This window comes from Aedes albopictus, chromosome 2, assembly GCF_035046485.1.
Source record: "Aedes albopictus strain Foshan chromosome 2, AalbF5, whole genome shotgun sequence".
Taxonomy (NCBI): domain Eukaryota; kingdom Metazoa; phylum Arthropoda; class Insecta; order Diptera; family Culicidae; genus Aedes; species Aedes albopictus.
The window spans coordinates 504,444,724-504,470,005 of record NC_085137.1 but is presented as its reverse complement, the minus strand read 5'-3'; the positions used below and the strand labels follow the sequence as shown (position 1 = coordinate 504,470,005).

Genomic DNA, 25,282 nt, shown 5'->3' with positions numbered 1-25,282 from the left:
AAGATAACAAGTGAATATAATAATAAATAAGAATTAATTGAAATACTCTTCGTAAGATAGCTCAGTAATCAAATGTCGAATCGAAATAAAATTTCAGGGCCTTATACAAGGATATTGTAGCTTTGGGGCCATCCATTAATTACGTAATAGTTAATGGGGGGAGGGGGGTTTCAAGAATATTACGCGCCATACAAAAATATTTGGGCTTTCATACAAAAATTCTTACAAGGGGGGGTGGGGGTGTCGAAAAATCGTGAAAATTGCCTTACGTAATAAATGGACAGCCCCTTTCATTTGGTGTTTAGAGAACCCAAATCGGTTGACAGATGGCTGAGATATTTATTATGGTACCCTTGGTCCAAAATCTCTCAAAAAGTTAACCTGTATTACTCCCAAGTACTCTTTGAAAGATATCTCGGTAATCAAATGTCCAATCCTAATGAAATTTTATAGGGTTCTTCTAGAATGTTGTAGCTTTCATTTGGTGCCAGGATAACCGAAATCGGTTGACAGACGGCTAAGATATTTATTATTATACAATTGGTCAAAAATCTCAAAAAGTTTAGTTGTATAAATCCTAAGTACTCTTCGAAAGATATCTCTGTAACCAAATGTCCAATCGAAATAAAATTTCTGGGTGATCTACTAGGATGCTGTAGCTTTCATTTGGGGCCAAGAGAACTTAAATCGATTGACAAACGGCCGAAATATTTATTATGATACACTTGGTCAAAAATCTTAAGAAGTTTAGAAGTATGACTCATAAGTACTCTTCGAGAGATATCTCGGTAACCAAACGTCCAATCGAAAAAAAATTCAATAGCGTTCTACTAGGATGTAGTAGCTTTCATTTGCTTCCAAGAGAACTCAAATCGGTTGACAGACGGCTGAGAAATGTGCGTGACTTTTTTTGTAACGCACATACACACACACACACATACACACATACACACACACACACACACATACAGACATTTGCTCAGTTCGACGAGCTGAGTTCATTGGTATATGAGACTCGGCCCTCCGGGCCTCGGATCGAAAGTCGGTTTTTCGAGCGATATTTATACCCTTCTTATGGGTGTAAGAAGGGTAAAAAAAGAATTTATTGAAATATTCTTCTTAAGATATCTCAGTAATCAAATGTCGAATCGAAATAAAATTTCAGGGCCTTATACAAGGATATTGTAGCTTTCATTTGGTGCTTAGCGAACCCAAATCGGTTGACAGATGGCTGAGATATTTATTATGGTACCCTTGGTCCAAAATCTTTCAAAAAGTTAACCTGTATTACTCCCAAGTACTCTTTGAAAGATATCTCGGTAATCAAATGTTCAATCCTAATGAAATTGTATAGGGTTCTACTAGAATATTGTAGCTTTCATTTGGTGCCAGGGTAACCGAAATCGGTTGACAGACGGCTAAGATATTTATTATTACATGTTTGGTCAAAAATCTCAAAAAGTTTAGTTGTATAAATCCTAAGTACTCTTCGAAAGATATCTCTGTAACCAAATGTCCAATCGAAATAAAATTTCTGGGTGATCTACTAGGATACTGTAGCTTTCATTTGGTGCCAAGAGAACTTAAATCGATTGACAAACGGCCGAAATATTTATTATGATACACTTGGTCAAAAATCTTAAAAAGTTTAGAAGTATGACTCATAAGTACTCTTCGAGAGATATCTCGGTAACCAAACGTCCAATCGGAAAAAAATTCAATAGCGTTCTACTAGGATGTAGTAGCTTTCATTTGCTTCCAAGAGAACTCAAATCGGTTGACAGACGGCTGAGAAACGTGCGTGACTTTTTTTTGTAACGCACATACACACACACACACATACACACATACACACATACACACACACACACATACAGACATTTGCTCAGTTCGTCGAGCTGAGTTCATTGGTATATGAGACTCGGCCCTCCGGGCCTCGGTTCGAAAGTCGGTTTTTCGAGCGATATTTATACCCTTCTTATGGGTGTAAGAAGGGTAAAAAGGCTTTTCCTACATACATTCCGTGATATTTTTGCTACTGTTTATTAAGCTCAAATATTACAAAGAGATAGTAGCTTTTATGTATTTGATGCAATTGCATTTTCATGTATAACTAACTTGTGTAACCAAATATGATCATAAAAAATCTGTTGACAAACGGCTGAGAAATGTATTATGATACATTTTATCAAAAATCTCTCAAAAGCGTAAATTTCATTACTCCTTAGTACTCGTGGAAAGATATCTCAGAAACAAAATGTCCAAACGGCATGAAATTTAATAGCATACTACTTGGATGCTGTAGCTTTCATTTGATGCTGAGAGAACTCAAATCGATTGACACACGGCTGATTCATTTATTATGAAGCATTTTGTCAAAGACCTCTTAAAAAGTTAAGTTGTATTACTCCAAAGTACTCCCCGAAAGATATCTCGGTTACAAAATGTCCAATCGGAATGAAATTCAAAAGCGTTCTTCTAGGGTGCAGTAGCTTTCGTTTCGAGCCTTAAGAACCCGATTCGGTTGATAGACGGCTGAGAAATTTATGGTGATACACTTTGTCAAAAATATCTAAAATAATTAAGTTGTACTACTCCCTAGCACTCTTTGAAAGATATCTCGGTAACCGAACGTCCAATCAAAATAAAATTCAATAGCGTTCTACTATGATGTAGTAGCTTTCATTTGCTTCCAAGAGAACTCAAATCGGTCAACAGACGGCTGAGAACCGTGAGTGACATTTTTTTACCCTTCTTACACCCATAAGAAGGGTATAAATACCGCTTGGAAAACCGACTTTCGATCCGAGGCCCGCAGGGCCGAGTCACATATACCAATCAACTCAGCTCGACGAATTGAGCAAATGTCTGTATGTGCGTGTGTGTGTATGTGTGTGTGTGTGTGTGTATGTATGTTACAAAAAAATGTCACTCACGGTTCTCAGCCGTCTGTTGACCGATTTGAGTTCTCTTGGAAGCAAATGAAAGCTACTACATCATAGTAGAACGCTATTGAATTTTATTTTGATTGGACGTTCGGTTACCGAGATATCTTTCAAAGAGTGCTAGGGAGTAGTACAACTTAATTATTTTAGATATTTTTGACAAAGTGTATCACCATAAATTTCTCAGCCGTCTATCAACCGAATCGGGTTCTTAAGGCTCGAAACGAAAGCTACTGCACCCTAGAAGAACGCTTTTGAATTTCATTCCGATTGGACATTTTGTAACCGAGATATCTTTCGGGGAGTACTTTGGAGTAATACAACTTAACTTTTTAAGAGGTCTTTGACAAAATGCTTCATAATAAATGAATCAGCCGTGTGTCAATCGATTTGAGTTCTCTCAGCATCAAATGAAAGCTACAGCATCCAAGTAGTATGCTATTAAATTTCATGCCGTTTGGACATTTTGTTTCTGAGATATCTTTCCACGAGTACTAAGGAGTAATGAAATTTACGCTTTTGAGAGATTTTTGATAAAATGTATCATAATACATTTCTCAGCCGTTTGTCAACAGATTTTTTATGATCATATTTGGTTACACAAGTTAGTTATACATGAAAATGCAATTGCATCAAATACATAAAAGCTACTATCTCTTTGTAATATTTGAGCTTAATAAACAGTAGCAAAAATATCATTGAATGTATGTAGGAAAAGCCTTTTACCCTTCTTACACCCATAAGAAGGGTATAAATACCGCTTGGAAAACCGACTTTCGATCCGAGGCCCGCAGGGCCGAGTCACATATACCAATCAACTCAGCTCGACGAATTGAGCAAATGTCTGTATGTGCGTGTGTGTGTATGTGTGTGTGTGTGTATGTATGTTACAAAAAAATGTCACTCACGGTTCTCAGCCGTCTGTTGACCGATTTGAGTTCTCTTGGAAGCAAATGAAAGCTACTACATCCTAGTGGAACGCTATTGAATTTTATTTTGATTGGACGTTCGGTTACCGAGATATCTTTCAAAGAGTGCTAGGGAGTAGTACAACTTAATTATTTTAGATATTTTTGACAAAGTGTATCACCATAAATTTCTCAGCCGTCTACCAACCGATTTGGGTTCTTAAGGCCCCAAACGAAAACTACTACATCCTAGTAGAACGCTTTTGAATTTTATTTTGAGTGGACGTTCGGTTACCGAGATATCTTTCGGGGAGTACTTTGGAGTAATACAACTTAACTTTTTAAGAGGTCTTTGACAAAATGCTTCATAATAAATGAATCAGCCGTGTGTCAATCGATTTGAGTTCTCTCAGCACCAAATGAAAGCTACAGCATCCTAGTAGTATGCTATTGAATTTCATGCCGTTTGGGCATTTTGTTTCCGAGATATCTTTCCAGGAGTACCAAGGAGCAATAAAATTTACGCTTTTGAGACAAAAAAAAATCTGGTAGTTGAGCCCATGGTCGATGATTCTATTATGGAAAGCAATCAACTACAATAATTTCTAGAATGACCAAAAACCACAATCATACATACGAATAATACAACAATAATTTTAATAAGTGTAAGAAGGGTTCTGTTCACCATAGGTGGATTAATTCAGGTTTTGTAACATACATACACACACACACACACATACACACACACGCACATACAGACATTTGCTCAATTCGTCGAGCTGAGTTGATTGGTATATGTGACTCGGCCCTGCGGGCCTCGGATCGAAAGTCGGTTTTCCAAGCGGTATTTATACCCTTCTTATGGGTGTAAGAAGGGTAAAAAGTAGAGAAAGACGTTATTCAAAACCATATCCTGCATTTGATCAGTGTTATATGACCTTTCAATAAATATATTTACTTTGAAAATCAGCATGACAGATGTGGTATTATTTCAAGTTATATGGTGTATCCGAACTTATTGAACACCGTGTAGTGTCTATAAATCACATTGTAAATGTCAAGAGCTTCACGGATCCTAGTAGGTTATGCAAAGCTATTTATGGCGAAAATACATAAAATTATTGTAGATTTGAAGGACTTAAATACAGAACAGTTTGAAACACCTAGAACATCCCAGAATATAAAGCTCGTTTTGATATATCCAAGTTCAGATTTTAGAACAACTGGTATGCCAATTACTTGGTTTTTACAAATTTCATGGTGTTCAGGATGTTCTAGGTTGTCGATGAAGTCTCAATTGGAAACAACTTTGCCGAAGACAGTATTATGTTTTATTGAATGGGTGAATTTTCAGAGATTTCTTCAAGGAATTAATCTAGACATTTCAGGACAAACATGTCTAAAGGTCCTATCTGCAGAAGAGAGGCTCTCTTTGGTTTCCCTCTCTTTCGTTAATATCTCAACTGTTCAGTTGTTTCATGATTGTCTCCTTGCATTGAACGATGGTCAAAACAATCGTCTTTTGATTTGTACTGTAAAAATAGTTGAAAAGTGTACCATTACATTGCAATAATTGAAAGAGGAAGTGAACAAAGAGAGCCTCTCAAATGCAGATAGGACCTATTGAATTGTGTTGGGGCCCAAAATTAGCTCCAACGTTAATCTGATGGTTCACTTTTCGAAGTTTCACACACTTGCTCTGAAAAGCACTATAAGCCCCTTTGGCCCTGGAAGGCGCTGGGACTCTGCCCTGGAAGGCCACTACACAATTGCCCTGAAAGGCATCAATTTCACCACCCTGGAAGGTTTTCGGTCGCGAATCGAGGAAAAACTACTTGTTTTTACTAATAACAAAAAACTACATTACTTTATTTAATAAAAACGATAAATTTAACAAAAGGTAAAGTTTTCCCGATCTTAACGCCGCGACGGTACAGTTGATTCTGCCTCTGCTCTGGTCGTGCGGTGAGCACGCCCGTTTTTCTATTTCCGCCAAAACTGCGCGACGACGATTGCGTTCTCGCTTCTCCGGTTCGTAGATGGATTCGATGCTGTGGTGTTGCGTTTGCGTTTGTTGCTGAGAGCTAGGCTGAGGGGTTTGTCAATGATCGCAGCAGTCGGATTCTCACTCAGCACCCGCACGTCAAAAACTTTCAAACGTTCGACGGAGACGGTCGAACAAATTGTTTGGCCTGATTTCCTCAAGCATTCATCACTCATCTTGGCGTTATTTTAAAGATTACTTATGCAATTTTTCCAGGGATTCCTTCAAGAATTACTGCAAAGCTTGCGTCGATACCTATAGTAGTAATAGGGTGCTACTTAGCTCGAACTCGGAAAACAAAGGAATAATGAGAAAATTTGACATAAGCAAAATCGTAAATAGTTCTATGTGGTTCTACTTTGACAATTGAGGTCGACCTTGACTTCCATTGACATTTTTCGTACTGGGATTTCAAAAATGTTTCTATCTAACATACACGGTGGAAAAAAAACACTCAAAGTATGTGTTATACGCTAGGGGCGGGACAAAAGAAAGATTTCGAGCGTTCGATTTGAATAAGTCGTATGTTTGCTGTGATTCCTATGCAGATTCGACCTATTCAAATTACAATCCAATTTGTTAAGAAAATTCAAGAATTTACATTCGTTGAACAGGTCGATTTGGGAATCGATACTGAACATCCATCTATTATAGGAGTTTCCCAAAGAATTCCTTCAGGAATTTTTGCTAGTATTCCTCTAGGAACTCTTCTTAAAATCAGGCTTATTCTGCGCGGCGTGTGAGGTGAGACGGACGGTTTCGTCTCACGTGACGTGAGACGACTAATGTAAATCAAATGGGGCGAGTCGACTTTTGTCACCTCATTCGACTCGTCTCACCTCACACGCCGCGCAGAATAAGCCTGAATTTCTATCGCGATTTTTGATAAAACTCCTCCAAAATTATTTCGAAAAACCTTTTAAAAAATCATTCTAAGTTTCCATCAAGCTTCTCAGAATTTATCCAGGATTTATTAATGATTCCTCCAGAAATTACTAAAAAAATCTTTAAAAAAAATCTCTGAGGATTCCTGGTAGGTTCACCATGCCTTTAGTAATCTTATGATCGTAATTACGATACCAAATTCATCCTATCCGAAAATAATATCGATTGATTCCGTAACTTTTGCTATCATTCGTGCTCACTTCGAAACAAAAATATAGAAATAAGAAACAAAACAAAAAGCGCTTCATTATTTTGTTTTGAGTAGGATGAAAATGGGAGCGTGTATGCTCAGTAAAGGAACAGATACCATATCTTAAAAACGATCAAAAAATTTCTTCAAAAGTTTCTCCAAGGATTCCTTTTAAGACTGTTTTGCCACTTTCTTCAGGAATTCTTTAGGAATGCCTAGAAGCATCGTTTAAGTGATTGATTCTAAGGTTTCATAAAGCACATCCATCGGGAATTCTTCAAGAATTTACACGGGAATTTTTCCAAGATTTCTTAAGTATTTCTTTCAAAAAAACTTTTCAAAATAATCCGAAGATTCTTTCAGAATTTTTTCAAGGATCTTGTTAGAAACTCCTGCGAAAGTTTCATCAATAAGATGCAGCATTACTTGTTATGTACTATTTTTTCAGGAAACGCTTTAGGAATTCTACCAAGGTTTTATTCAAAATTGTAATGGAATTCCTTCAAAGATGCCTTTAGAAATTCCTTCCAAACTTCCTTCATGAATTTTTCCTAAGATTTCCTTAGTTCATCCAATTAATCCTCTTGCGATTTCTCCAAATATTCGTTCAGAATTCATTAAATTTATTATTGTCTTAGAATTTCTTAAAATGATTTCATCTAGTAATTCTCCAAGTATTTCATAAGGAATTTCATACTTGATTTCCCCAGGTATTTCACAAATAATTTAACAAAGATTTTTACACAAATTCATCCAAGAAATTCTATAGGAATTTCTCCAGAGAATCCTTTAAGTGTTTTTGCTAGAAATGCTTTAAAAATGCTTCCATTAAGCCCTTCAAGGATTCACAAATTCCTCCAATGAATACTTCAGAAATTCAAATTTAAAAAAAATCAAGAATTCTCACAGAAATTCCTTCAAGAAATTCTACTGGAATTCCTTCAATGAATCCTTTAGGTTTTTTATCAAGAATTTTCCTATTTCGTCCGGATTTCCTTAACGAAACTTATAATAAATTTGTCTAACGATTTAGTCAAGCATTTTTCCAAGCGAGGAACTCAAAGAAATCTTTCTTGGATATCTTTTACATTTCATCTAGGAATTACGTCAAGGACTTCTTTACAAATTCCTTCAAGATTTCCTTCAAAAATTGCGTTAGCGATTCAAGCGTTTCTGAAGGAATTTTGTTCAGTAATATTCCCAAGATTACCTTAAAGATTTCCATAGACGATTCTTCAAACGATTGTGGGCTACCCCACATGATTCCTTCAGTAATTTCCAAGAGGAACCCTTTGGGAAGCCGGGGCCCGTGGCGCATTTGGTCACACGTTTGCTTCATAAGCAGATGGTCATGGGTTCGATCCTAGCCCCGTACAATTAGAATATAATACATTTAGGCGCTGTACAAAATGTAAGTACAGCTAGTGGACAATAGAGCTGTAAATTAGGTTAAGTGATTGAAGAATTTAAAAAAAAAACACTAAAGCTCAAGTGAGGGCCTCACAAATAATAATGTTGGTCTGAATAGGCGTACCCAAGTAACATTTTAATGGCAAATCAGCCAGAGGTTGTGAGAACCGTCATAAAACCTAATGCCTTTTATTTTGGCCTTATGACGGTTTTAAGAACCTCCTCTAGACCACTTAACTAAAAAATGCTACTTGGGATATTTCATATTTCTCCAAAATTTGTTTTCATAAATGGGGTCCCTGAATTTCAGCCGCTACCTTAAGCTAAGTTAACAGCTATGTTTGGTCCTGTGGTCAGGACCAGGGATGCCAGATGATTTTTCCAAAAATCTGTATCAGGATTTTAGAAAATCTGTATTTGTCTGTATTTAGAAACTGTGACTGAAAGCCAAAAAAACACCAAGTTTCGGTGAATCCTGTCAGACCCTGTTAGAAATCTGTGGATTCAACATGTAAACAACATGTTTGTATCTCGAATTTTGCACGAACATTTCTATTTGTAGTAAGTTTTCACTAAACGGTGTAAATAGCAGAACGTTATGGTTTTAAATAGTAAAATAAATATATCTATTCTTAATAATTCTGAACTTTTACGTCGCCGGATTTCTGTGAACATTTCTCCAGGGATTCTTCCAAGAATTTTCCCTGGGACTTTCCTGGGAGTTTCTCAAAAAATATCCTGAAACCGGTTCACGGGTTTCGGCTGAATTTTTTTTTCGAAAACCCTCATGGGATTCTTGAAAGGATTGAAGAGAAAATTCCTTCAGGGATTGCTACATAAGCTGAATATGCTTGAATTTCTCAATATACATACATACATTTATTTTTTCCACATCATTAAGACAAGACATAATCAACAATAGTACGCCACAATACTCGGTTTGTGGCTGCCGCTCTCCATCCTCGGTCGCGCCCAATGCTCGCCAAGTCACGCTCCACCTGGTCCGCCCATCGTGCTCTCTGTGCTCCACGCCTTCTTGTGCCAACCGGATCCGTTGCAAACACCAGCTTTGCAGGGTTGTTGTCCGGCATTCTTGCAACATGCCCTGCCCACCGTATCCTTCCGGCTTTGGCCACCTTCTGGATGCTGGGTTCGCCGTAAAGTGCAGGGAGCTCGTGGTTCATCCTTCTCCGCCACACACCGTTCTCCTGCACACCGCCGAAGATCGTTCTTAGCACGCGTCACTCGAAAACTCCGAGTGCTTGTAGGTCCTCCTCGAGCATGGTCCATGTCTCGTGCCCGTAGAGGATTACCGGTCTTATTAACGTTTTGTACATGGTGCATTTGGTGCGTGGGTGAATCTTTTTCGACCGCAGTTTCTTCTGGAGCCCGTAGTAGGCCCGACTTCCGCTGATGGATGATGCGCCTCCGAATTTCTCGGCTCACGTTGTTGTCAGCCGTCAGTAAGGATCCGAGGTAGACGAATTCCTCCACCACCTCGAAAGTATCCCCGTCTATCGTAACATTACTACCCAAACGGATCCGGTCGTGTTCGGTTCCGCCTACCAGCATGTACTTTGTTTTTGAGGCATTCACCACCAGTTCGACCGTTGCTGCTTCGTGTTTCAGGCGGGTGTACAGTTCTGCCACCGTTCCAAATGTTCTAGCGATAATGTCCATGTCGTCCGCAAAGCATACAAATTGACCGGATTTTGTGAAAATCGTTCCCCGGCTGTTGAGCCCGGCTCGTCGCATCACACCTTCCAGCGCGATGTTGAAGAGTAGACATGAGAGTCCGTCACCTTGTCGCAGTCCCCGGCGAGATACGAATGAACTGGATAGTTCACCCGAAACCCTTACGCAGTTTTGCACACCGTCCATCGTTGCTTTAATCAGTCTAGTCAGCTTCCCAGGAAAGCCGTTTTCGTCCATGATTCTCCATAGCTCTGCGCGGTCGATACTATCGTATGCCGCTTTGAAGTCGATGAACAGGTGGTGCGTTGGGACCTGGTATTCACGGCATTTCTGGAGGATTTGCCGTACGGTAAAGATCTGGTCCGTTGTCGACCGGCCGTCGATGAAGCCGGCTTGATAACTTCCCACGAACTCATTTGTTTTAGGTGACAGACGACGGAAGATGATCTGGGATAGCACTTTGTAGGCAGCATTCAAAATAGTGATCGCCCTGAAGTTCTCACATTCCAAATGGTCGCCTTTCTTGTGAATGGGGCAGATTACCCCTTCCTTCCACTCCTCCGGTAGCTGTTCGGTTTCCCAGATCCTGACTATCAGCCGATGCAGACAGGTGGCCAACTTTTCTGGGCCCATCTTGATGAGTTCAGCTGCGATACCATCCTTACCAGCTGCTTTGTTGGTTTTGAGCTGGTGAATGGCATCCTTAACTTCCCTCAGCGTGGGAGTTGGTTCATTTCCGTCCTCCGCTGCACTGGCGTCGTCGTTCCTTCCGTTGCCGTGGGCTCCCGTGCCTACGTTCTCCACGCCGTTCAGGTGCTGATCGAAGTGCTGCTTCCACCTTTCGATCACCTCACGTCCGTCCGTCAAGAGGCCTCCGTCTTTATCCCTGCATATTTCGGCTCGCGGCACGAAGCCGTTGCGGGATGCGTTGAGCTTCTGATAGAACTTCCGTGTTTCTTGGGAACGGCACAGCAGTTCCATTTCTTCACACTCCGCTTCTTCCAGGCGGCGCTTTTTCTCCCGAAAGAGGCGGGTCTGCTGTTTCCGCTTCTGTTTGTAACGTTCCACGTTCTGTCGAGTCCCTTGCTGCAGCATTACCGCCCTCGCTGCGTTCTTCTCCTCCAAAACCGTTCTGCACTCTTCGTCGAACCATTCGTTTCGTCGATTCCTTTCCACGTACCCGATGGTGCTCTCGGCTGCGTCGTTGATGGCTGCTTTCACTGTACTCCAGCAGTCCTCTAGAGGGGCCTCATCGAGCTCGCCCTCGTCTGGCAACGCGGCTTCGAGATTCTGCGCGTATGCTGAGGCGACATCCGGTTGCTTCAGTCGCTCTAGGTTGTACCGTGACGGTCGCCGGTACCGTACATTGTTGATGACGGAGAGTTTTGGGCGCAGTTTGACCATCACCAGATAGTGGTCGGAGTCGATGTTGGCGCCACGATAGGTCCTGACGTCGATAATGTCGGAGAAGTGCCGTCCGTCAATCAGAACGTGGTCGATTTGAGATTCCGTCTGCTGTGGTGATCTCCAGGTGTAACGATAAGGGAGGCTGTGTTGGAAAAAGGTGCTACGTATGGCCATATTTTTGGAGGCGGCGAAATCAATGAGTCGTAGGCCGTTTTCGTTCGTTTGCTGGTGGGCGCTAAACTTACCAATCGTCGGTCTGAATTCCTCCTCCTGGCCTACCTGAGCGTTCAAATCTCCTATGATGATCTTGACGTCGTGGCTTGGGCAGCGGTCGTACTCGCGTTCGAGCTGCGCGTAAAATGCGTCCTTGTCATCATCAGTACTTCCGGAGTGTGGGCTGTGCACGTTTATTATGCTGAAGTTGAAGAATCGGCCCTTGATCCTCAACCTGCACATTCTTTCGTCGATCGGCCACCAACCGATCACGCGCCTCTGCATATCACCCATCACGATGAAAGCTGTTCCCAGCTCGCGTGTGTTGCCGCAGCTCTGGTAGATGGTATGATTACCTCTAAACGTTCGCACCATGGATCCTGTCCAACACACCTCCTGCAGCGCTACGATGCCGAACCCGCGGTCCTTCAGTAGATCGGCGAGTATGCGGGTGCTCCCAATGAAGTTGAGAGATCGGCAGTTCCACGTACCGAGTTTCCAATCGCAAGTCCTTTTTGTTCGCTGGGGTCGTTGCCGTTGGTCTCGGTTCGTATTATTCTGTTGCTGATTTTCCGTTACAATGGGTTTTTACGGCTGGCTCGTAGGGCCTGACACCAACCCCCTACTTTCCGGAGGACCATAGTGCACAGTTGAGCTTAGAGTCCTTCCCTGGCACTCGGACGTAGATCAGCCGCCCCTAACATGGGGATCAGACGCTGTTGTGAGCCGCTCCTCCTGGAGAACAGACGCTCAGGTTTGCCGAAGCAAACCCCCCCTTCCCTGTCAGCCTACGACCAAAGTTCCCACCGGGGTTGGTTACCCGATCTTCCCTAAGGTTGCTCATAGTTTCCGGCCGGTACCGCGTGGAGGTAGGGATAGGAGTTGCTGGGCAGAGGCTAGTGGATCACAATGGGATCTGAATTGCGCAGCATACCCAGCCTTTACCGTGAATTTCTCAATATTTTTTTTTTAATATTTTTGGGGAAATTCCTCCAAGTTTTTTTCAGGAGTTTTTCTAAAGCATTTCTTCGAAAATTTATCAATGAATTTCTCCAGAGGTTTCTCCATGAATTGCTTCTCACGTATGTTGAAAAATGCAATTCTAGGAGATATTTTTCTTTAACAAACATTCAGAGATTCTATCACAAATTTAGAAACTTTCAGTTTGTATGAAGAACTAGCATAAATTAAAATACACAAAAACAGAGAGAGCATAAAAAATAATCTTCAAGTACCATTCCAGAAATTTTTGCTTGAATTTCTTCCTAAAGGATTACTCCATTTTTTCAGAAATATTCTCGGGATTTTGTTGGAAATTCCTCTAGAAATTCTCGAAAGATTTTTCTGTAAAGTTCCTCCAGGAGTTTATCCAATAGTTCCTTGAAGTATTCCTCTAGGCATTGCTTTGGATTTGTTCAGACCTTTCTTCAGGGATTTTTTTTTCGTTCTTAACAATTAGTTCTGTAGCAATTGTTGGGAGAATCCTTTACTAATAAGCTTTATTCAAATATTTTTTCTAGAAATGTTCCAAAGTTTATTTGTAGAGGGTTCTCCAGTTCTTGTAGGTTTCTCAAAGATTCCTTGAAAAATCTCTTTTTTTATTTCTTTATTGGTTCTCTAAAATATTCTTCCAAGAAATCTCTTCATAAACTGCACGAGTTAGTTTTTTCGATGAATCCTTCAGAAGTACCTCCAGCAGTTCTTCCAAGGATTCCTTCAGAAAATCCTCCAGGGGATCTTTAGAAACCCAATGAAGGATTTCTTTAAAAAATCCACAAGTACCTTTGTCTGCAATGTCTGCATTTTTTTAAGAGATTTCTTTAGAAATTCCTCCACGGATTTTCCAGGAATCACTGCAGAAATTTCTCAAGGATTCTTGCATTGATAGAGTTACTCCAGAAGTCTATCAAGATGTTTTCTTCATTTTTTCTAAAAAAACATGAAGGGGTTTCTGCAGGAATCACTGAACGAATTTCTCAAAAAAAAAAATCTTGGAGATCCCTGGGAAGAGTTTCCGAACAAATTCCTTTAGGATTTGTGAATAATTTACTTGAAGAATTTCAGAATTTTTATTTTTTCAGGTATACTCCATGAAGGAACTTCTAAATTTTGAAATCTTGATGAAATCTCTGGAGATAAATATATCTTCACATGCGAAAGAAATCTAACTCTTGAGTAAAGTACAGTTAGTGGTAATTAAAAAGAAAATCGTGTTAAGTACTGTGCCTTTGAATTCCACTAAGAATTTGCATCCTTTGAGAGATATGTGCGTATTTCGACCTCAACTGAAAGGTTGTCTTCAAGTGCGAGTCGAGTCAAGTGCGAGACACTGAAGACGACCTTACAGATGAGGTCGAAATACGTATCTGTTAAGGGATGCAAATTCTTAGTGGAATTGAAAGGAACAGTATTTAACCCGAATTTCTTTTTTTACATCATAGAAGAAGTACCTGGAGAAACATTTCGGGAAATCCTTGATGGAACGCATTACAAAACATTTGCAAAGATCACAGAAATAAAGTCTTCAGGTATTTCTCGAAGAATTTTCGTTGAAATTCTTTGGAAATATTCCTAAATGAATTTCTCAAAGAATCCGTGGAGATATCAATGGAGTTATCCGTCGACAAAAAAAATTTCGATAACTTCTTAAACAAATCTCCTGAAGAGTGTGTAAAGTTTTTCTTGCTGGAGTTTAAGAAGAATTCTTTAAACCCAAAATTTTAAACCCATAGAAATCTATTCAAAAGAATTCCTGGAGAAATTAATCAAGCAATATCTTAAGAATGCCCTCTAGAAATGTCTCAAGGAATCCCTGCAAGAATTTCTTAAAAAAAAACCCCTTCTTATTACCGGTGTACCATACACTAGACGCCTCTCCACCTTTTACCGAAATTAGAAAAAAACCCTCCCATGCCGCCTTCTCTGTTCTTCAACAAGCTAAGATAAGCAAAATTGCAAGGGCGTGATATTCACACCCAAAGGACCTGAGTTCAATTCGCGTTCGCAATTCTTTTCTTTTCATCTGCAAGGTAACATTGAGAATGTTCAAATATTTTCATCACATATGAAGTGTTCCTTTTGCTACATTCGATGCATCATATTTTTGCAGGTTGTATTCGTACTCTGTAGTTTCCAAAAGCTCTATCGATTTTTTATCTTCAACACAATTTTATAGTTGTTTGAAAATGTGTGTACTGGCTATTTTTTCTCAGGTTCGATTTGATATTATTATTTTAAAAAACTGTCGTTATTTTCAATTTTCAACGAAAACATTATTCGTAAGTTGTCTCATTATTTTCATTCAACACTAGCTTACCCGGCAAACGTTGTATTGCCCATTTCAATTGTGGTGGTGTAGTTTATTTTTGACAAAAATTTAAGAAAAAAATCTCATGGAAGTTTTAACATCTTTGTCATTGAAAAAATATTCAACAGTGTGATTTGTAAGGACAGCCTGTTTTTGAAATAATTTCAAATCTCAGAAGGAGTGAGCAGTTTAAGAAGTAGGAAGTAAAACCTGAATGACAATAAGGGCATGATGATAATTCGGCATGAGGAGCTTCTGATTCAATGATCATTCGACCTAATAACCTAATAACGTTCGGTCTAATGACCATTGACTGGACACCATTCACCAGTTATGAATAAATCGACACTGATATTTCATTTGGGCCTAAATGACCATTTTCGAGTTCTCTTCATCGATCCTCTCTTTGTGCTATCACAGAATGTGTATTGAGTTTTCCTATGTTTTTTCGGTTGAAATGCGTAGAAGACGACTACATGTTGCTATAGAAACAAAAAGAATAAAGAGAGTCGACGAAGAGAAATCGATCAAGTCACTTACGCCCTTATGAAAAATCATTGTCGAAATGTATGTTTCATCCGTATAAATTCCCGCTTTCCAGATTGGGCGGGGGAGGTCTCACATTATCACAGAAATATGTCTTGCCTTAAAAAACTTCTACATGCTAAAATTAGTTCCATTTGCTTTATTACTGCCCAAGTTGTGCCGAAATTTCTGTTTCGTTTGTGGTGTCCTGTTTTTTTAGTACATAATGAAAAAAATACCTGTATGAGTCGATATCGAGTTGATGAATATCAACTCATGAGGTTGTTTATCTGTATTAGAATATGTTGTGATTTCTTTCGAAAGCTTTAATGCAACTCCCGACCTAATAATCTTTATTTATTACAAACTACATATTCTGAATGTATAGAAACCCATTTGGATTTTATAATTTGGTGTTGTTTTAAAAAGAAATAATCCTTTCAATATTCTGTACATTTGTCTAGAGATTGTTCAGAAAAGTGTTATTTTTGAAAAAGGCATTAGAAAACAATACATTATAACATTATAACGTGTGATTTTTGGCTGCGATTTTTTCATAACGACAATGCAAGAGTTAGCGGTGAATTACATTTTTTGTCATTTTTATGAGATTTTCAGCTCCAGGCTTGTTCACTTCAGTTTCAAAGCTGATTTACATATTTCAGGCCAAACATTTCTAAAGGTCCAATCTGCAGAAGAGAGGCTCTCTTTGGTTTCCCTCTCTTTCGTTAATATCTCTGTTGTGGAGTTTCGACCTAAGCAGAAGAAATGGCTTACAGTCGTCTCGGCTAGCACAAAATCAAACGCCAACTAATGATCAGATTACGGTTTCATAACCAAGCCATGTATTCAATCAGATTCCTGCACTGACCCTATTCTGCCTAACTGGTTTCTTTCTTAATACTAAAACATTGTTTTGCTTAACTTGCTACTCACGGACCGGCTGATGCTGACATGGGCCATTCCCGACGATCGGACGGCTCTTAGTTTGGACGACGACAACCCTCCACAGATCGCATCTCGCTGCGCTGCACACCGGCTTTTCCGGACGCGTCAGGTGGTGGCCACTCAATCTTGGCGAGTGTTTACTTGTCGGCAGCTTACCCGTCGGAGTACTGTCTGCGAAAGTCCAAAAGACAAAAGAAAAGGCCCTGCGGAAATCCGCCCGTGTTAGCCCCAGATCGTTTTGTTGCAGCAATTAGACTTACTTTCTATGAAAGGCCTTTTCTCGAGACGGTTCAGTTGAAGCGAAGCGTTTGGCACCGCGCACGGATAACAGGGTGATCCGATCGATTCCGTTGAGTGACCAAGAGCCGGAGCGTTCTAAGGATTATCGAAGCATGATTATGAACTCGTATGTCGGCTTCTTGCACTTCTACTCACCCTATGGATACGTGCAGGCCAAGGAATCAGCGCTTCGGAAAGATGTGGGTTGCCAGTTCGCAATGGTGCAGATCGTCCTACCCGTATTCAGGTCGCTGCCCGGACACCCGTTTTTCCTCCGTGAATTCGCGGTGTGTGTGGCTCGGTCCGGACTCGCTGACTACGCCGTCGTGTGCGGTCAATCTTGCCGACCCCGATCCTCTAACCGGATGATGGCTGACACGTTCCTCCTGCGTTGTCAAATGTGGGGTTAGACCTTTTTGCATAGGGCTTTTCGGGAACTTCTTACCTTCAAGACAACTTTTATTTCGTTTTTCATGTAGGGTGGGGCGGGACAAGATGGGTCGCATAAGGATGGATCACCATAACTTTGTAAATACAAATCGTATTGGTTTGTATTCGTCCGCTACTCTTTAATACACTAGTTAGCTATGCTAAAAGTCGATAAAAAGTTCATTAAATACAAAATATGATGTTAAACGAGCAGTTTTAAAAAGTGATCGATTTTGCACCGTGAAAAAAGTGCGGGGCAAGATGGGTCACCTTTTAAGTAATTCATATTTTCTCAACGAAAAACGTCAAAATATAAGATTTGTTCCGCATTCATATATGCTCCGTATCCATACTGAATAAACAAGAGCTACTAGTAAACATTTAATAGATTTATTTGGAATATAAAAAACTTTACGATTTGAGTGGTCCTAAGGCGTCTTGAAAATCGATGTTTTCACTAAAAAATTATCATAATTTTATGTTATAATTTTGAGTGTTCATTCCGCTTGATTGAAGTCATTTATGAGATAGTCTTGTAATAAAAAATAAATAACTTTTGAATGCTCCAAAAATACGTTCAAAATTGAAGGTGACCCATCTTGCCCCGCGGCCGTTTATATGGAGATTATATGGAATGTATCGCATAAGAAAAATGGCTAAAAACCATTTTATTTTTTATTTCCAATGAGAGTGAATAATTTTTCAATCAATGCCCCAAACTTTTGTATATTCATGCTGGTCATCTAACAAAATTATTAATCTAAACAAAACATGAGTAATGCGCCCAAAAATGGCACTGACCCATCTTGCCCCGTGACCCATCTTGCCCCGCCCCACCCTACTAAAGCTTAAATTTTGCTTACATCTTCATATTTCACTAGAAATTCGCGACTCTTGCAAATTATCAAGCAAACAACAATAAACATAAAAAAGAATACGCAAAGATATACAGTGTATCAAACAAATGTCCGTACAGCAATTTTTTGTCCAAAATAATTTTTCATTTGAATGATTATAACTTCTTTATACGTCAATCAAAACCGCTGAAATTTTGACCAAATATAACCCATATATTAAAGCTCCATTGGTAATATTTTGCGCGAGATCGAATTAGTTTTCTGAAAGTTATATAACTTTTAGTAAAACTTCTATAATTTTTGAATAAATTTTTGAAACATTATGTCTCAATATGTACTTGATGAAACTTTTCAAATATTTTTCGTGTTACAGCTTATACCTAAGGCTTCCATATGCAGCTTCGTTTAAGGTTTTATATTCACTACAAAAAATATGAAAAATCTGTATATGTTCAGTAGGTTGTCCCATAAATTGCACATGGTCAAAAAGCTTGGGGGCTCACCCTGCAAATGATAGCTAGGGTTATTAGAAACAAACTTTTGTATGACGGCAACTTTCAGAAATGTCGTTTAGAGGTCGCCCCGGCGAGATTTTTGAAAAATGGCCATTTTTCATAATAAATTTCATACAAATATTTTTTACCGTACAAAAATTGGCAATACCCACTATTTTTATATTTTTTGCAGCTTGATATGGATCCAAACTACTTGGGAAAAATAATTTACGACATGTTTTGCAGGTAACTTTTTGATTATGAATTTTTGAATTTACTAAAATTTGTCATTTTTTGATATACTGTGCCTTTTACCCATCATAAAACGTATCTGAACTTAATGCTAATTTAAAACAGTTTCCATAAAAAGATCGGATATTTTATGAGGAAAAACTTTGCCGAAGACAGCATTGCGTTTTTTCTATCCGTTTTAGAGTTATTCACGATTTACTATTTAGTGAAATTGGGATTTTTAGGTATTTAAAAAAAATACTGCCCAAAAACTCCTCCTCTCCTCTTCTTGGCGTAACGTCCTCACTGGGACAAAGCCTGCTTCTCAGCTTAGTGTTGTATGAGCACTTCCACAGTTATTAACTGAGAGCTTCCTCTGCCAATGACCATTTTGCATGTGTATATCGTGTGGCAGGCACGAAGATACTCTATGCCCAAGGAAGTCAAGGAAATTTCCTTTACGAAAAGATCCTGGACCGACCGGGAATCGAACCCGTCACCCTCAGCATGGTCATGCTGAATACCCGTGCGTTTACCGCCTCGGCTATATGGGCCCTCCCAAAAACTCATACAAAGTAAAAAATCACGTATACTCAACAAGTTTTTGTTTTGATTGATACAGAAAGGTACCTACTAGCGAGAAACTTTATCATTAGGTACCATTTTGAGATGCCTCAGTAGGCCATGGCATTTTTAACGGTTATGTACTGACAATAGTTTATACGAGCATAATACACAATCAAACGGCACATTTTCTATACCATTTAGAAGGTGATACATTCCGCAAAACATGCCGATTTTATTGTTCAATGATGTTGTTCTAATCGTCCAAAGACATGAATAAAACGTTCAAGTAGTGCCTATCATTTTGATCAACATTTAGGACGATAAAAATGACAACACTTGATTATGTCCAAAACTGTTGTTTACCAATAATAGCCTACCTTGTCTTATTGTATGCCGTGTATGTGTTATGGTAATCAAATTGATCTAACATTGAATAACATTACGTTAACTCACTGGTTCATCTCATTCCACCCGTTTCAATTTGCCTCGGTGTATCTTATTTTCGGTGTTGATAAGATAGTTCAAATCAGTAAATGTCAAAAAAACACATGCTATGTTTTTTAGAATGTCTTGAATTCTAAAAAAACAGAGCATGTGTTTTGAATTGGTATACATATTGGTATTCTTACGTGAGATGTTCGTAATCGCGATTTGAATTTGGTATGGAGCAACGTTTTCGCCTTTATTCACTTTGCCACTGTTTCTTGGGCTGTTTCACTGGTCCAGGACTCATACGTCTTCGTGTAGAAAAATAATTGAGAATATCCACAGAAAAGTAAGATAAACGCAAAAATATATTTAACATTTTGTGGAGAATATCTTTAAAAAATCAATAGGCAGTACGAAACTTGTCAATAGGACTAGTTTTTTTTTAATCTTTGCTAGTTAATTTCTATATGGAGGGATTGAATAACAAAAAATCAAAATCAATCAATGATGTCACCATAATTCCATAACACAATCAGGACAAAAACTTGTTGAGCATACGTGATGTTTTACTTTGTATGTGTTGGGAAGTTCTCATGTGACATTTTCAGAAAAATACCTAAAAATGCAAATTTCACCAAAAAGCAAATTGTGAATAACTCTAAAACGGATAGAAAAAACGCCATGCTGTCTTCGGCAAAGTTTTTCCTCATAAAATTTCCGATCTTTCTATGGAAATTGTTTTAAATTAGCATAAGGTTCAGATACTTTTTATGATGGGTAAAATGCACAGTATATCAAAAAATGACAAATTTTAGTAAATACAAAAAATCAGTATCAAAAAGTTACCTGCAAAACATGTCGTAAATTATTTTTCCCAAGAAGTTTGGATCCATATCAAGCTGCAAAAACTATAAAAATAGTGGGTATTGTCAACTTTTGTACGATAAAAAATATTTGTATGAAATTTATTATGAAAAATGGCCATTTTTCAAAAATCTCGCCGGGGCGACCTCTAAACGTCATATCTGAAAGTTGCCGTCATACAAAAGTTTGTTTCTAACACCCTTAGCTATCATTTGCAGGGTGAGCCCCCAAGCTTTTTGACCTTGTGCAATTTTGGGACAACCTAATGTTCAGAGTGTCACTTGGAAAATTATCATATTTCGATCAATAAAAGTGCCAAGTGTTTTCAACTCTTTTAAATTCTCCTAATGATATATTTTTATACAGGACCTACTAAACTACATATGAAGAGTAGGTCCTATGTATTTTTCGTTCAGTTAATGCACTTTTATTGGTGGAAAACGTTTGGCAGATAATATGTGCAAAATATGGTAAATTTTAAAACATCGTCAACTACATACGCACATTTTTCACATTTTTTTGTAGTGAATATAAAACCCCAAACATGGCTGCATATGAATGCCTTTAGGTCTAAGATGTAACACAAAATAAAATTGAAAAAAAAATCATCGAGTACATATTGAGATATAAAAATGTGTTCAAAAGTCTTATAAGTTTTACTAAAAGTTCTATAACTTTCAGAAAACTTATTCGATCTCGCTCAAAATTTTATTAATGGAGCTTTAATATATGATTCATGATTGGTCAAAATTTCAGCGTTTTTGATTGACGCATAAAAAAGTTATTAACATTTGAATGAAAAATTATTTTGACAAAAAATTTGCTGTACGGACAATTGTTTGATACACTGTAGTTTATTTGATTATTCTTATACTAACATAACACTAGTTTACAGCATTTTTGAACTCGGTAAGCTGATGATCATTTTTTGTGTAGAATCATGCTCTGAGTTCGAAAACGCGAAGGAAAAAAATTACAGTAGAGCGGATTTTTATTCGACTTTCCATACAAGGTTGATGATTTGAAATCGATTTTTGTTCTATTTTTAAGCAAAGTCGCTCACTTCAAACATCTGATTCTCCGTAATCAATGCTTCGATTGAGCTGAAATTTTTACTGTAACTCGCCTATATATGATATGTCAACTAAACGTCGAGAAAGAATTTTTAAGTTGGGTTTTTATTATTGAAAAAAATACATTTCTTCAAAAAAAATTGAGAATTTGGCCAAAATTTAAGAAGATCGTCCCTAAAGCTCGCCAATATCTTGAATTTCATCAATCTGACGCAAAACCTGTATTCAGATGATCGAATGGTATTGTATTCAACTATCAATTGATGAAAAAAGATTTAAAATTGGTTGAACAAAACGCAATATATTTGAATTTTAGTAAATTACACATTTTAAAAAGTTGTAAAACTCGATATTAAGCTAAATTTCAAAAACTGTTCTACTTTAAATTTTTTGAATGCCGGTTTTGAAATCAGCACTAAATTGTGCTTCAAAAATTTTGGTCGTTGACAGAAGTTCACGACTTTCGTTTTATTTTGTAAACTTGTGTAATCTATGAAAACTTGCTAAAAACTTCATTTTGAGCGAAGGTTAAAAAGTTTTATATTACAAGATTAGGATTTCAACGTGATAAAAACATAAAAAATCGCCCTTAACGTATGCTTATTACATATCTAGGACGTTTTATGTTTCGTAATATTTGTTTTATTAAATTCAAATCCAGAGAAAAATTTCCTGTTATGAAAATTGAGGTCAAATATGAAAAACATAGATAATTTAATGGGTTTGTACTCTCAATAATTTTTATTACTTTATTCTCCATCTTGCATGAATGTATGAGGAAAAAAAATGTGGAGGAAAAATCTGTATCAAGGTCATAAAATCTGTATTTTTTCTGTACTCTGTATCCTGTCTGTATCAACCTCTAAAAATCTGTATAATACAGAAAAATCTGTATATCTGGCATCTCTGGTCAGGACATCAGGGACGTTTACATAATACTCATGAACTTCACTTTCATATCGGTACTGAATTCGTAAAATTGAATTCTGATTGCTAACAGCAGATCTGCGAAGTATTGAACTTGTACTTATAGGAAACTTTCTCTATTTAAAGAACTTAAGTCAAACTAGTGTTGAAATCCTTCCCTGATTTGGAGGCCCCCTGAATCAGGGGACCCGGTTCTGACCTTAAGGGGCATTCCATCAAAATTCTGAGAAGGATTACCCAGACTCCTGAGAAAGAGTCTCTCAGAAATTTTAGAAGAATTTCCTTAGAATCTTAAGATGGATTCATCCGGAATTTTCCCAGAATCCTGGTAGTGATTCCCCTAGAATTTTTAAAGAGGTTCTCTCAAAGTCTTGAGAGAAACTTCCTTAGCACCCTGAGAAAGATTTCTCCGGAATTGTGAGACGGATTCCCTCATAACCCTAAGAAAGATTCATCCAGCATCTTAAGAGGAATTCCACTAGAATCCTAAAGGGTGCCTCCCAAAATTATAAGAGCAATTTTCCCAGAATCCTGAGAGACATTCTTACAGGATTCTGAGATGATTTCCCCTAGAATTCAGAGGGGGATTTCCCCAGAATCTCTACACTAATTCCTCCAGAGTAATACTCCCATAAAACCCTGAGAGAGATCTAGAATCCTAAGAAGGATTACCCCATCCTGATAGGATGTCTTCCAAAATTTTGAAAGAGATTCTGCCAAAATCATTAGGGCGATTCTCCCAGAACCCCGAAAAGGATTTCACAGATTTCCCTCAGAATTCTTAAAAGGATTCTTTATAGTCCCGAAAGATAAGAAATGTAAGATAAGATGGGCACCTTCCTAATAATGTTAAATAAACCCCTATAATCTTCATAGCTGTCACGGGGATTCAGGTTTTGCATTAAAATATCAAGGGCCAACGGATGCGATTGGTCATCGTTCAGACAAATACTCTCTATCTACAATAAAGAGTATTTGTTGAAATAAAGAGTATTTGGTTTAGGCGTTCAGGTATTCAAAACATTAGGTTGTATCAAACGAGCTGCCTGCATAATTCCTCTGCGAGTTATAGAGATACCAAATTGAATTGTGTACCTTAAAATGAAACATAAATTGGGCTAGCTAAACGATCGTTACTTCCCATTCGAATTCCACAGGTACAACGACGTGGAGAAACTGCTGCACACTCGCTGTGGCCGTTGCGGTGAATGGGCCAACTGTTTCACCTTTCTGTGTCGAGCTCTCGGGTACGAGGCTCGGTTCGTCTTCTCGACCGGGGATCACGTGTGGACCGAGGTGTATTCGGCGCGGAAGCGTCGCTGGATTCACGTCGATCCGTGCGAAAATGCCATCGATTCGCCGCTGATGTACGAACACGGCTGGAAAAAGGAAATGACGTATGTGTTTGCCTTTTCGCGGGAGGACGTCCAGGATGTTACCTGGAGGTACTCCAACCAGCATGCGGTTGTTATTAAGAACAGGAAGAGTTGCTCGGAGAAGGAATTGCTTGACACGATTTTGAAGCTGCGAGCCAAGCGAAGGGAAGAAGTTTCCGGGCCTAGATTGAAGTTCCTACGCAAACGGACGGTGGAGGAATGCCTGGAATTGCTCTGCAATCGACCTCCCACACAAGCGGAGTTGGAGGGTAGAAGCTCTGGGAGTTTAGAATGGCGGCTCCAGAGAGGAGAGCAGAAGCTGAACACTTTCTATATTTTCATTCCAAGCGAACAGGAGATCAGAACGAAACAGTTCAACGTGAGGTATTCTTGTGCCAAGGATACCTATGAACGATTCCTAAAGGGCCCAATGGGACCGGTAATAACGGAGACCACTAAGGATTGGAAGAGTCGCCAATATACGAGCGAAAACGTCTTCCGTAAGGAGGAACACGACTGGAAGATGGTTTATCTGGCCAGAACCGAAGGCACTGCTGCGGGCACTGTTAGTTGGAAGTTTGATTTCTCCATACAGGGCATGCGGGTGAAGGACATTCAAGTCAGGATCGGAACACAGACGTATGAGGGAGCCAAAATCGACGTTCAATATTTGAAGGAAGATGGTGAGACAGCTTTAGATAGCTTCTCAAATCTATAACTAATCGTAACTTTCGATTTACTTAACAGGAACGGTGTTACCGTCGCCGCAGAGTCTGGTGGGACTGGGAAAGTTCACAATCCAGGTGAAGCTCAGTGGTGGCCAGATGTGGCAGCATTCGCAAATTTTTCGCCAGGGAAAATATGACGAGGGCTATCCATTTGAGGTAAATGTGCAATTCATGTAAGTTTTAGTTAGAGCATGAAGTAAACATATAATCAATGTAGCTATGACTTTTCCTAGTAGTTTTATCAAATGAACTTTATTCCAGTTTTAGTACGAAACCATTTTAGTTATCCATTATTGTAGCGTACCGCTTTAATATAAGACTTTCGCAGAAGCAATTTATAGGTTATATACGTACAATATTTTCGAATTTTATATCGGAGCTTTGTTGACTCGAACGTTTTCTAGTCGTTCAGAAACGGAGAGAGGGGTATTTTTATTTGTGATCGAAGAATATAAACATATTTGCGCTGAAAAAAAGGTACTTCCCCATTT

General features: G+C 38.7%; 1 protein-coding gene across 1 annotated transcript in view; it reads left to right on the top strand.

Moving 5' to 3' along the window:
• LOC134288730 (peptide-N(4)-(N-acetyl-beta-glucosaminyl)asparagine amidase-like) overlaps window positions 1-25,007 on the top strand; it is a 33,766-nt gene extending 8,759 nt beyond the window's left edge. The window contains exons 2-3 of the mRNA XM_062854488.1: window positions 23,845-24,746; window positions 24,811-25,007. Coding sequence (XP_062710472.1) covers window positions 23,845-24,746; window positions 24,811-24,968 — 1,060 coding nt within the window. The 3' untranslated portion in view covers window positions 24,969-25,007. The remainder of the gene's footprint in view (window positions 1-23,844; window positions 24,747-24,810) is intronic.
• Window positions 25,008-25,282: the final 275 nt, after the last annotated feature.